The sequence below is a fragment of the Mustela nivalis genome, assembly GCF_964662115.1.
Source record: "Mustela nivalis genome assembly, chromosome: 5".
NCBI lineage: Eukaryota > Metazoa > Chordata > Mammalia > Carnivora > Mustelidae > Mustela > Mustela nivalis.
The window spans coordinates 87,874,212-87,887,623 of NC_139024.1; the positions used below are offsets into that span (position 1 = coordinate 87,874,212).

The 13,412-nt window shown below is 56.5% G+C and overlaps 1 protein-coding gene across 1 annotated transcript in view; it reads right to left on the reverse strand.

The window, feature by feature from the left end:
* Positions 1-6,667: 6,667 nt before the first annotated feature.
* Positions 6,668-13,412, reverse strand: part of LOC309865956 (uncharacterized protein C6orf132) — a gene marked incomplete at its 5' end in the record, with an annotated part of 33,841 nt that continues 27,096 nt past the window's right edge. Inside the window, 2 exons of the mRNA XM_082733031.1 lie at positions 6,668-9,095; positions 9,745-12,928. Coding sequence (XP_082589157.1) covers positions 8,978-9,095; positions 9,745-12,928 — 3,302 coding nt within the window. The 3' untranslated portion in view covers positions 6,668-8,977. The remainder of the gene's footprint in view (positions 9,096-9,744; positions 12,929-13,412) is intronic.

Genomic DNA, 13,412 nt, shown 5'->3' on the forward strand with positions numbered 1-13,412 from the left:
CATACTTCCGAGTCTGACTGCTTGCATAGGAATCCTGGCTCTGCAGCTTGCTAGCTCTGTGACCTTGGGCAAGTTACTGAGCCTTTCTGTTCCTCTGTTTCTCATCCATACACAGAGGATAACAAAAATACCTGCCTCCTGGAGCTGTTGGGAGGATCCCATGACATAATTCATGTAATGCTTAGAACAGTACCTAACAAGTCCTTGCAGGACAGGTTCCCTGGGAGACGGATATTTTGTGTGCAGGGAGTTTCTTGTGGGGGGTGACTTCAGGAAGTATACCCAGTGTGGGAAGGGGTGGGGCAGAGCGAGAAGCTGGGCTTCCTGAGCTTGTGGGAACAGAGGCCATCAGAAGCCCTGGAGCTAAGACAACTTTTCAGAGTGGTCCTTAGTTGGAAGGTTGGATGCCTCAATCGGTGAATGTGGACTGCCGCCACCCCCTACCCTGAGAGGAGGTGTGACTTGGACAAAGGGGGCTCTACAGTGGAAAGAACAGTTCCCAGGGAGGGGCTCAGCTGAGCGGAACTTTAGTCCGGAAAAGGGAAGGGGGGCTGGGAGGCAGGCAGGGCCCAGAGTACTTACTGGCCAATATTGTGGGATTAGATTTCATTTCTTTTCTTTCTTTCTTTCTTTCTTTCTTTCTTTTTTTAAGATTTTATGTATTTATTTGACAGAGAGCTCACAAGGAGGCAGAGAGGCAGGCAGAGAGGGGGGGGGAGGCAGACTCCCCAGTGAGCAGAGAGCTCAATGCAGGGCTCAAATGCCAGGACCCTGAGATCATGACCTGAGCCGAAGGCTTAACCCACTGAGCCACCCAGGCGCCCCTGGGATTAGATTTCGACAGAAGCTAAAGTGCTTTTAAAACACCCTGCCAAAGTGTGGGGGGAAGCATTTCTGAGCAGCACGGGGCTGAGGAGGGCTTCCTGTAGGGGCTGATTTCTCTCTGCCTGCCTCTCTGCCTACTTGTGATCTCTATCTGTCAAATAAATAAAATCTTTAAATAAAACCCACAACACCTGGGACAGAATAGAAATTACTCAGTCTGACAATGTCCCATGTCCCTCCCTGCTTATCCCAAGTCTGCTCTCTCTCTTTTTAAAGATTTTATTTATTTTTGAGAGAGAGAACATGAGCAGGGGGAGGGGAAAAGGAAGAGAGCAGAGGGAGGGCAGACTCTTCTCCCAGCTGGGATCCCAAAGCAGGACTGGATCCTGCCACCCCGGGACCTGAGCTGAAGGCAGACGCTTGCTTAACCGACTGAGCCACCCAGGCACCCAGCCCACTGTCTTTTCTTGCTCTCCTGGAACTAGAGTGGGCAGGTTGATTTCAGACAGGCATAGCCATTCCCACCCCCGCCCGCTGCCCCAGCGGGGACAAAGACCAAGACAAGGTCACTTGGCCTGCCAGTGCTTTAGATTCTTCTTTGGTGTGTTGGGAGTGCTACCGCTTCCCCAGAGTGAGGAGAGAGGATTGAATGGGATGCCACATGGCCATGGTTCTCAAAGTGTGGTCCCTGGGCCATCAGGACTGGCTGCCCAATCTGGGAACTTGTTGGAAATGGGAATTCTCAGGCCCCATCCCAAATCCACTGAATCAGGAGCTCTGGGGAAAGGTTCTAGGAATAGTTGTTTTGACAAGTCCTCCAGCGCTACTGCCACACCCTCACGTTTGAGAACGACCTGTGTGCCGGACAGCACTTAGCTGAGTCTGGATCCTGGAAGGAGCCGTATCGACCTCAGTTGAATCTGATTCTGCCTTGAATCAGATGCCCGGGGGCAGAGCGCCACCTGCTGGTGATAGCCGGTATGTGCACACATAAGGAACGCGCGCTCGCGCGCGCGCGGAAAGCAGCTCTGCCACCAGGGCAAGTTAGCCAGATGTCCTCTACTCACTCCGCTCCACTCGCCCTGGAGAAATCAGGTTAAAGAGAATGTCGAGGGCAGCTTTCAAGGGCCAAGAGAGGTCACCAAAAGACACCAGCGATGTGTTTGAATCAGTGATAATGGGGGCTCCTGACCGAGGGTTTAAATGTCGAACACACTGAAGGAAAAACGAACAAACGGCAGACCTCGTTCCTCCACCCCGATTACGCACGGGCTCCCACTGGAATGACGGAGCTAAGGACAGCCTTGATGACTAGTCATGGGCAAGCAAGAGGGGCCACCCGTGGACCTCGGCCAGCAGTGTCCTGTGCGGTCGCCTGCTCTATTGGGCCACCCAGCTCTCCTGGGTGGGAGAACTTTGTATTCTGCTTTATATTCCAGCTGGGTGTGTGTCTCCTGAATTGGACTGCAAGCCTTTTGTCTCTGGCTCTTTGGCCTATACTGAGTGGCACCCCCTAGTGGTGTTGAATGGAACTGATGGGGCTTTGTGCCAACCTTAAGTATTTGCAACAAATGCTGAAGCTTTGAGCCCAAACATGGAAAGATCCAAGACAGGACAGAGATGAAAGAGAGAGAGAGAGAGAGAGAGAGAGAGAGAGAGAGAGAGAGAGAGAGAGAACGAACAAGCACAGGAGCCTCCCAAGCCCTCTTTGAGGGCTCAGAAAATGAGCTAGGTAACAATGAACATGGCAACATAAGAAATGGCAAGGAGATACATCTCTGGGTTAGGAAAGGTAAAAGCAATCCGGAGGCTCAGACTGTGGAGAACCCCGGCAGAAGAAGCTCAGTGTTCAAGAATGTGCAGGGGGCATCCTGCCGAGAGCTGGCTGTGCCTGGCCTCCGAGAGCAGCGCTAGGGGTCAGGATCCTAAGGCTTTTAAAGGGGATGAAATTGAAAGCAGCAAGTCTGGCAAGCCTGAGCTTGGCACTTTGCTCTCTGCTAGACCCCGAGAACCCCATGCAGATAGCTAGCTGATGAAGGGAAACAAGACTGCCAGCCAACCACAAGGCTTTCCTCTTGAGGGAGGGCTCTCCGGGGCATGGAGGGCCAGAGAACAGGACCTGTTCCTTCTCATTCTCTGGCCCATATTTGGCAGAGCCTTTCCCATGGGTCCCCCTTGCACAGGTGGGAGAAGCCACGACCCCGAATAACATTACCGGAAACTAAAGGACATCAAAAGAGAAGTTAAATAGAGTGAGAGCCCCCTGGATGGTTGGGACCAGCGGCTCCAGGAGGCTGGCTCACTCGAAGAGCCACCTGATATGAGGGCCAGCTGCCACCCTAGCGCTTTATAAGGCTGGTAGCATTACTTCCTAGCCCTTCCTGTCTCCACTTAGAGGGCAGGGCGTCTCAGCCTTCCTGGCAGGAGCCATTCCAAGGCACCCTGCCACCCCTGCGATGAAACCCAAGAGCCCTCACCTCTAAAACCATAATTTTGTGCTACCTGAGAAACCTCAGCATTAGGTCAGGTGACACACCACACACCACTAGAAATAAGAAAGTTTTATGGTCCCTAGTCTGTGGGAGACATGATCTTTGCCCTCAAGGAACTTAAATAGTGCTTGACGGTATTCGATTAAATACTAACATGGATTCATTCAACAAACTTATGTTTAGTGCTCCCGCCAGTGCCAGGAGTAGCGCCAGATGCTGGAAATACCGTGATGAATGAGACCAGCAGTCCTTGCGTTCTGGAGCTCCCCAGCAGCAGGGGGAGGGAGACATGGAGCAGGTAACAGCCATGTGAGGAGACCAGGAGGCCTTGGGAGCCTTAGCAAGAGCCGATGCAGCCTGAGGGGTGAAGGGTGTCTGAGCAGAGCTTGCAGGGTGAGAAAGGGCCAGGCAAGGGAAATGGGTGCCAAAGTGTGTGTGGGGGGGCACTTTTGAGCAGCACGGGGCTGGGGAGGGCTTCCTGCAGGGGCTGATTTCAACTGGGTGTTGAAGAGCGAGTCAGCCTGAGGAAGTGGAGGAGACAGAGCTGCCATGTAGGAATCAGCATTTGGGGATGGTGGGGCTGTGGGTCTGGCTGAGAAGGAAGAAAGGGCAAAAGAATCCCTTTTCCAGAGGCCAAATTTGAGTGGCTAGCCAGGCATCCACCTGGAAATGTCCAGGGGGTGCTTTCTCATTAGTAACATGGACCTCTGGGGGCTCCTGCATGACTCAGTTTGTTGGGCGTCTGTTTTCAGCTCAGGTCGTGATCTCAGTGTCCTGGGATCGAGCCCCATGTTGGGCTCCCTGCTCAGCGGTGTCTGCTTCTCTGTCTCCCTCTGAAAACTTCCCCTGCTTGTGCTCTCTCTCTCTCAAATAGAAAAATAAACTCTGGGAGCACCTGGGTGGCTCAGTGGCTTAAAGCCTCTGCCTTCAGCTCAGGTTGTGATCCCAGGGTCTCCTGGGATCGAGCCCCGCATCAGGCAGGGAGCCTGCTTCCTCCTCTCTCTCTGCCTGCCTCTCTGCCTACTTGTGATCTCTGTCTGTCAAATAAATAAATAAATAAATACATAAAATCTTAAAAAAAAAAAAAAAAGAAAAAGAAAATCTTAGAAAAGACAAGACAAGGGACGCCTGGGTGGCTCAGTTGGTTAAGCAGCTGCCTTCGGCTCAGGTCATGATCCCAGCGTCCTGGGATCAAGTCCCACATCGGGCTCCTTGCTCCGCAGGGAGCCTGCTTCTCCCTCTGACTCTGCCTTCCACTCTGTCTGCCTGTGCTCGCTCTCGCTCGCTCTCTCTCTGACAAATAAATAAATAAAATCTTTAAAAAAAAAAAAAAGAAAAGACAAGACAAGAAGAGAAAAGGAAGGAGGGAGAAAGAGAGAGAGAAAGAAAGAAGAAAAAGAAAGAGAAAGAAAAGAAGAAAAGAAAGGAAGAAAGAAATGGGGATCTCTGGTGTGGAGAAGCTCAGTCTTCCAGAGAAACTATGTAGAAGAAAGCTAAGGTGAGCATGTTGAGACACTGGGGTGGGGGAAAGGAACCAGCCTGGAAGACAGAGAAGCCCATAAGAACACATTCTGTAGAAGCTCAGAGAATGGTTCTCCAGCAGGGAAAGGAGAGGCTCCTGTGGGCCATATGTTAGCGACGTTTCTGGGGCTCCAGGAATTGGAGGGGAGCACAGGATTATATACATAAACAAGTGAGCATTCATAATGCACTGTCTTGGTCTGTACCTCTCTCACAGCACTGCTGCTTCTCTCACCTTCCTGCTAAAAATATCTCCCTGAGGTCCCAACCCCAGGTCTATGGCAGCTGGCCATCCCTACATCTGTGGAGGGAGGAGGCGGCCCAGGTTCTCTGCCTAGTATCATGGGCCACCCGTGATGGACAGCTATGATGGGATGCCAGCATTGCCTTTCAGTGATGGAAATGAAAGTGGCCATGGGCTGCTGTGGGTAGGCAGGTGGGGTGTGTAGGCAGGGGTAGGCCTGCCTGATAGCTCTGCACTGAGGTCGCTTCTCTCCCACACCTGCCGGTCCCAAGTCACCCCTATCCTCCAGCTTCCCACAGAAGGGAAGGCAAGGCTCCTTGGGAGTCAGAGAACCCTCCCCCCTTAAACGAGAGGAGGCCTGGGAAAAGCTGGCTTCCATCGGGGAGGATAGGGATGTCATGTACCATTGACAGCAGGTCCCAGCAGGGCTTCACAGAGAGGCGGGGTTCTGGCCACTGGGGATTGGGCCACACCCAGGCAGCTGCTGGAAGGTTCCAGAAACCAAGGTGCAGCCAGCCTGATCCAGGAACACCTGTGCCATCCACGCCAATGAACATTTTGTGGCACCAGAGTACCTATACCCTCCTTAAACCCTCCGGACCCCTGCTCTGCTAGGAAGATAGGAAGTTTGGGTGGTGGCTTGTGGGGGATAATGGGCAAGGGGATGCCACGAGAAGGGAGGCCGCTGTAATGAGGTTCACGGTTTGGAGGCAGGTGGGCTCTTCTGAGCGACTCACTTTTCTTCTTAGAGCCTTGATTTTCTCACCGACAAAATGGAATTAGGAGTGTTACAAGGCCAACACATTTCAGAGGACTATCGTGAATAAACAGAGAATCAGTGAACTTTCCAAGCTGTCAAGGTCAAGTGTTGCTGGGTTCCAAGACCAGCCAGTGTTGCATTGCAAATTTTCAACGTGAAGTCCATGGAGCCCTCATTGGAGGAATTCTGTGAACTACTTGAAATAATGTGTAAAAATGCACATGGCGGGGCATCTCTCCTGGGTGAAGAGCCATAGTTCTCAGCAGCTTTTTATTTTATTTTAATTTTTTTCTCCCCCCCCCACCCCCAGGCATCAATCAGCAGGTCTGGGACCCACATGCGTCTTAGGTCTGTCCCTGTCGTGTTTCTAATGAGTTAGTGGAGACCCGTGGTAACACAGCTTGTCAGACACATAGCTTGTCAGGCCCTGGTCCCCCACCCTCTAGAAGATCAGGGAGGGGTAGGCAGCCAGAGGAAGAGCCCCCAGTCCTACAGGGAATTAGGGCCCCTGTCCTCTGTGTTACCAAGATGAGGGCCTCCACTGGAAGGGCAGGAGAAGGACGAAGCCCCAGGCTAGGGGAGGCCCAGGAGGCCTAGAAGCAGGAGCTGCTGAATAAGTGAGTCATCCTCCTGTCTCCCCAGCCCCCCACCCCGCCCCTGCCACCCCACACCACAGAAGACTCAAAGGAGGAAATACAGTTCTTTCTGACACTGTCTTGAGATAAACACTCTGGTTGTGTTTTGTCTTCTGAAAAAATTGGAGACACCATGTCAAAGCTTTAAGAGAAACTGTGAAAGGCCCCACACAAATGTAAGGGAGTCATCTGCCAAAAATGCAAATTTATTGAGCAACTACTGACTGCCGGACACTTTTGGATGCTTTGACGAAATGGGCATAAATGTTACCGCTTCAAGAGGCCCGCCCTGACCACCCGATTAAGGTAAATCCACTCCTCTCCCCCACCCTCCGGTTATTCTCACACTCCCTGTGCCTTTCCTTCCCACCACTTATTATACTGTGTGATGCTCCTGGGTGTTGTTTTTATCCCCTCTCTCCTCCATGGGACTGGCCATGAGCAGGGGTCATGCGTATCCATGCCGAGCACAGTGCCCACCGCCCAGCCGTCCCCAAATACTTGTTAAGGAACACTTGACTATCTCTGATCTTCATAGCAGCCTTGTTAGGAAGGCATTATTATCCTGCCCATTACACAGAAGAAGAAACTGAGGTTCAGAGAGTCAAAGAGACTTGCTTAAGGATACACTTTGTTGCCACCACACTTTAGCTCTGCTCCTCCCCCTTGAAAGATTTAAAGAACGACAGGCTTAAGTGTCAGAAGAGAAAGTGTGGCCCCAGCGAAATGGCTCATGGGTTCATTCGCCACCCCGTACTCAGCCTTCCCCTGCTGAGCTCTTCCAATCTCTATCACACCCAAGTAGCTCCAAGTCATCAATTCACAGCCACGGAGCTGAGGCCAGTCCGAACTGGCCTGTTTATTTCCCAAGTCAAGTGACAGCCAGTCCTTGCTGTCACTCTCCTCAAACCCGTCCCACTCCTCAAACCTGACACAGAAGATAAATTAGGGAAGTCTTTTATAAAACATTGTACAGGGGGAAATACATACATATTTATAGGGCCAGTGCTGGTTGGGGTGGAGTTCGCTTCTTGAACACAGGGAACCAGATCCTGCCCCATTAGGGTGCCTGCACTCTCTTTTCCCTGAACTAGTTCCCTTGCTGTCCTCACAGCCCGGTCCCTGGCTGGTTAGATCAAGTCATAAAGGTCCAACAGCTTGCCCCCCAAGGGCACTGCTTCCTGGCTGCCCCCACCAGCTGCTCCCCTATTGAGTCACTCCCTGCCCTTCCTCCTTACAGGGGTGGCCGGCCTTGGCCTGGCCCTAGGAATTCCGCCTCCAGAGGGGAGAGGGAAGGCAGACGGAGGAATACTGTTTCCTGATATGTATGGGAGATAAATGTCGTCCAAACCAGGACTACTTCGGGAAGTGGATGGGGGTCTAATTCACAGGCAAAGAGGCATAAACCCACACTGCCCAGGCCAAACACAAATGGTCACCCCACTGACAGGTCTCCCCTGCTCTGAACTGGCCCTGTCCTACCACTCTAGACTTTCTAAAACGCACTCCCGGTCAGCAGCAAACACCTCTCAGATCCCAGTGCCCATCTCTGCAGTCATCCATTCTGTATCTCCCAGCATCTTTACTATGCATTTTAAAGCCTCCCTAATACTGGGGACCTGTAGTGTTGGGATTGGGAAGGGTAGCTGGTTACGATGCCCCCACGAACTCCCAAATAGGTTCTGGCTGTATTAGGCCTTTGGTGTCACGCCCCCAGGCCTTCTGGCTCCTTGGGCCCAATCCCCCAAATCATGGCTGCCTGGGTCTGAGTAGGAAAACAAGACTTGGTCCTCTGTCTCCCATCCCATACTTGCCAGGTCTTCTCTCCCTAGGCTTCCCCGCAGCTGAGGTAGCTAAGGGCCAGGGCCAGGGAACCACTGACCCTCCTTATCCCGGCCCTTGGCCAATGCAAAGAACTCTGTTCCAGTACCTTCTCCACACCTTGTCCATGCCTATTCCTGGTCCCACCTCAATGTGGCTTCTATGCTAGGAACCCCAGGAATCAGCTCTTAGAGTGGCAAATGGTGGATTGAGATCAACCCTAGTTCCCTGCAGCCCTAGCCGGATGGAGCTGGCTCTCAGCCCTTTGGGAGCGCCAGACAGCCAATTACAGCCACGTAGAGGGACCCAGTGAGTGCCCCACCCCTTGCTTTTAGAACCTGCTCAGTAGGCCTGCTTGTCAAACCGCTTTAAGTTACTCTTGCTAAAGCCAACAGTACCAGGTAGGGGAAACTCAGGCTCCAGCCCCTTAAAGGCGCCTCCTCTCCTCCCTCATTCTCCCTCCCCTCCCTCATGTAGTCCACAAGCCACACCAGTGCTTCAGGAGCCACAGGCCCGCCCTTGGTCTTTCTCTTGCTTCTCACTCCACATCAGCGTTTGGGTAACAAAGACTCCTCCATGTTTAAGTCCGGACGCCTAATGCCCGCCACATCCCTCCCACCCCCCCAAAAACAAGTGCCCAGATCTGACCCCTCGGAGTAGAGCTGAGAACACCTGGGGCTCAGGACGGGGCTTGCCGGTGGTTCCCCGAGTAGGCATAGGAGATGGGATGGCGGGTCCCAGGCCTCACGGTGAATGTGTTGATGGGGCTTCCGTAGTGGGGGGTGCTGTGGGGAGACCTGGAATGGGGGAGCAGGAGAGAGGGAAGTTAATATTTGCAACTAGTTAACCAACACCCCTCCCATCTTCCTCAGGGCACAAGAGGAAAAGATTCCATAGGGCTGTGGTATCTGCCCACACAAGCCCCGGGGACAGGGTGGGACTGGGGCGACCAGTACTGATTCAACTGACACTGGGCTCCTCCTCCCAGCTAGGTTTGGCTGGCCACAGAATAGTCAGTCCCTGATTCCCTTCTGTTCAGAACTCTTCACTCCTAGCCTGGGTCTGGATCCTCTGTGGGAAATCCCCATAGGCAAGGGTCACTCAGGTCTCGCCCGCCACGCCACTCTTAGCCCCCCATCCCTGAGTCTCTAGAGAGTGGGAAAGAGGAGACCGAAGAAGGGGAGCTGGTGGGGAAAAGCAGGAGGGTAGGAAGAGAGAAAACAAGGTAGTAAGTTAAGTCAGGCAACCGCTAACATCGTTCTTTCCAAGTTAAGTGCACCTCGCGTCCCTTTCTCTGCCCAGAGAGCCAGAGGAGAGCAAACCCAATGTCCCCACACCCCCGATGGTGGCCAGGGCCTACTGGGCTCCTCTGGGGCCCAAGGGCAGGGCTCCCACTCACCCGGGTTCCCACCCAGGGCTGCGTTTCTCGCCCCGCCCCCAGCTTACCTGCCAGCCACAGGGGTGAAGCCGAAGTCGCCTCCGGGCGCCTTGAACTTGGCCTCCCCGCGGGCTGCGCCCTCCATGGACAGCCTTCGAGCATGCAGGCCTCCGGGGAGCACGCGGCCCGCTGAGTTGACGCGCCGCATTTCCGGGCCTCCTGGTGGCGGCCCAAAGCAGTTTGGGGAGCTGAGGCTGCGGCCGGTGCCGCCGCGGGGCTGCCCGGGGTGGCGGTGGGGCTCCCCGACATACAGGCGCTTCTTGATGAGCGACCGGCCCCCGCCCGAGAAGCGTTCCAGGCCCCCAGCCCCGGCGTGGTGCCCACCGGCCGGAATGCGCGAGAAGCCGCGAGGTGCTGAGGGCTGCCCCAAGTTTGAGAAGTTGTTCCGGGGAGGGGATCCCCGGTGCCCCAAATACTGGAAGGCCGGGGCGGGGGGCTCGGGGTCGTTGCTGAACTCTGGTGGTGGCGGGATGACCTCAAAGTGGAACTCTCCCACCTCGTGGTCCTCGTCGTCGTCCTTGCAGGAAGGGGAAGGAGGGGACGAGAAGGATTTGGGCAGCACGCGGCCCTGGGGGAGGTTGGAGGATGCTGGTCTTTCCCAGGCTACTGGGGCCTGGGGCTCTGCCTTTGTCCCATTGTGTCTGAGGCTTGGCACCGTGCCCTCCGGGTCTCCGCGGGGCTGGGGCTTCCACTGACTGGGTATGGTGGGCTGTACCGGTGAGGCCAGCTGAGTGTCCTTCTCAGCCTCCTTGGGCAACTTGGGGACCACAGTGAAGGAGTTGGGCCGGCCCTCCTTGTGGAAGATGCTGTCAGAGCCTGCTTGGGGCTGGCTGCTGTGGCCCCGGAGGCTCCCGGGCAGGGAGGACCGGCTCAGGGCCAGCCCTCCGGGCCTCCCCTTCTGGGCCCTCTGCCTGGCGGCAAGGAGCAGAGCCATTGGGGAGCCTGGCTGCACCACCTCCCCGGTCACCGGATGCCTGAGGAGTTCGTCGGCAGGCTGGGCCGAGGTGGGGGGCTTGGCTGGCTGTCCCTGGGGCTCCTTCTCCTCCTCAGGTCCCCCTGACCCGTGGGCTGAACCTGTGGCCAGTGGTGCCGTCCCCACGGCAACCTCATGGCTGGGGCTTTTCTGGGTGCGATGGAGCTTGTAGAGGAATGTCACCTCTTCCCCGCCAGGGGATCTCTTTGGTGGGAAGGCTGGAGCTGAGAGGGCTCCTGGGGTAGGAGGTTTACTGGGCTCTGTGGGGCGCCCTTCTGCCTCTAGCTGGCCGGGCACTGTAAGTTCTTGAGGTCTGGGCTTCTCCCACTGCCCAGCTGGGACAAGGTTCTCTGTCGGCTGGGGAGATGTGGTGGGCACAGGTGGGGCCGCAGATGGTATGGCAGGCCCGGGCCCGGGCTTGGGTGGTAGGGCTGGCCCAGGCGTGGCCTTGGTGGGTGTGGCTGGACCAGGTGTGGCCTTGGGTGGCGTGGCTGGCCCAGGCGTGGCGTTGGGTGGTGTGGCTGGACCAGGTGTGGCCTTTGGTGGTGTGGCTGGCCCAGGCGTGGCGTTGGGTGGCATGGCTGGCCCAGGCGTGGCATTGGGTGGTATGGCTGGCCCAGGCGTGGCGTTGGGTGGTGTGGCTGGACCAGGTGTGGCCTTTGGTGGTGTGGCTGGCCCAGGCATGGCCTTGCACTGAAGTGGTGTGGTTGGCAGAGGGGTAGCGGATAGAGAGGGGAGATTCTTGGCTATGGACTTAGAGAAGTTGCCATTAGTCCCCCTGTTTTCAAAGCTTCTTCCCCCTTCTAGCTGAGGCTTGGGAGGCAGAGACCCTATGCTGGGCTTGGCTTCCTTCTCTGCTGAGGAGGAAAAGCGGGCCTCCAGCTCGTTGCGGATCTGCCGGACACTGGGAGCAGGGGACTCTTGGGGGATGTAGTCCACGGGAGGGAGGGTGAGGCTGGTGGCAGCCCCCTTGTCAGGCAGGCTGCAGGGACTCTTCTCAGGGACGCTTGGGAGGATCTCCTTCTCCGGCGGGCTGGGGCCCTTCTTGCCCTCCTTTTCCTGGGAGGCCACCACCATGGGGCCAGCCGAGTGACTGAGGACTCGGTCCTCCCTCTTGGAGCCACAGAGATAGGCTGCCAGCTCGCTCCGCAGCTTTTCCATCTGGCTGGGGTCCCTCCAGTCCACAGGCGCTGAAGAGGCTGTGTCCTCTGGGCTGGGGGGGTTCCGTTTGGGTTTGGGAGCAGGGGAGCTGGATGGGCGGCTTTTCCCAAACCCGGAAGGCTGAGGCACTGCCTTCTCAGTGGAAGGTAAAGGAGGGGCAGGTGGGGGAAGTGGCGGTGCAGGGGGAGGTTGCGGGGGTGCGGGAGAGGGCAGGGGAGGGGCTGGTGGCAGAGTCTCAGCCTGTTCCTTAGTCCAGGACTGGCCCTGGCCCAGGCCGGGGCTGGCTGGTGCTGTAGTCCTGAGCTCCCCTGAGTGGTCTGGCTCAGGGGTCCGGTCTGCGTAGACCTGGGACGCGGGGCGGATGTGGAAGCTGGGAGGCAGTGGGAGTCGGTGGGGGGCTTTCTTGGTGGCCCCTTCCTCTACAGGAGTCGCCTGTGCTTCCTGAGCTGGGATGGATGAAGTCCTGACTGGGGTTGGGGGAGGCACCTTGAATGAGCGCGGGAAAGTAAGGTGGGGGTCTGGCTTGGGCCCCAGAAGGCTCCCCTTTGGCTCAGCTGGGCTTTGGGGGGGGCTGGTTCTGGGGGTCTCTGGCTGCCTTCCATTCAGCGCTACCTCCGATTTCCACTTGGTGACACCCCCAGGGGCAAAGGGGCGAGTCCCTGTCGTGTGAGGAGATGCTGGGGGTGCTGGGGCTGGCAGAGGGGGTGGGGGTGGGGCCAGAGAGGCCAAGGGTGGGGCAGGAGGAATGAAGTCCGGAGGGGTAGGTGTGGATGGGGAGGAAAGGGTGGAGAGAGGGGCTGGGGCCCCCAATACTGGAGGCGGGGGTGGGGCCGTGCTGGGTGGGGGTGGGGGTTCCAGTAGCAGGGGAGGTGGCGGGGGCGCCATGGAAGGTGGGGGTGGGGGGGGCTCCTCTTGAGGTTGAGAAGCATCTGTGGGTGGCCCTGGGGCTGGGCCCGGGGGAGGTGGGGGGATGAGTGGGTCCTGCCCATAGTGCCCAGGCCTCAGGTCACCCACAGAGCTGTACAGTCGGAGGTTGCCGTTGACTAGTGAGCTGGTGCCTGAAAGGAGACACAAAGAAAAGCAAGGCGATGAAGCCAACCAGCCTTGCCCATCTCTTCAGGGTGGCACTCAAGAGAGTAACCAGCCAGCTTCATGTCTTTCCTCCTACACACCAGGTGGGGGAGCAGCAATGTCTCCAAGTCCCCTGAGCTGTCCTGGGGGTGAGCTCTCCTTTCTAGGGAGGGGCCCCTGCATGTCCTGGCCACTGCGCCTGGAGCCTGGACTGAGTATTCCCTGTCTGCTGCACTCATCTCTGCCCTGCTGTGTGCGGGGACTCCCTTATCCTCCGGCTACAGCTGGGTTGAGCCCATGGGAGCTGCTGGCAGAGGTCAGGCTCCCTTCTTGACGGGCCAGAGTCCAAAAGGGCTGCCTTTCTGCCAGGTTAGCCCCTGTCCCACAGCTCAGAGACAGGAGTAGCTCACCACTGCTCCTTCGGCCTCTGGGGCGTCGCCAACAACTTCAGTCCCCGCACCCTGCTCACAC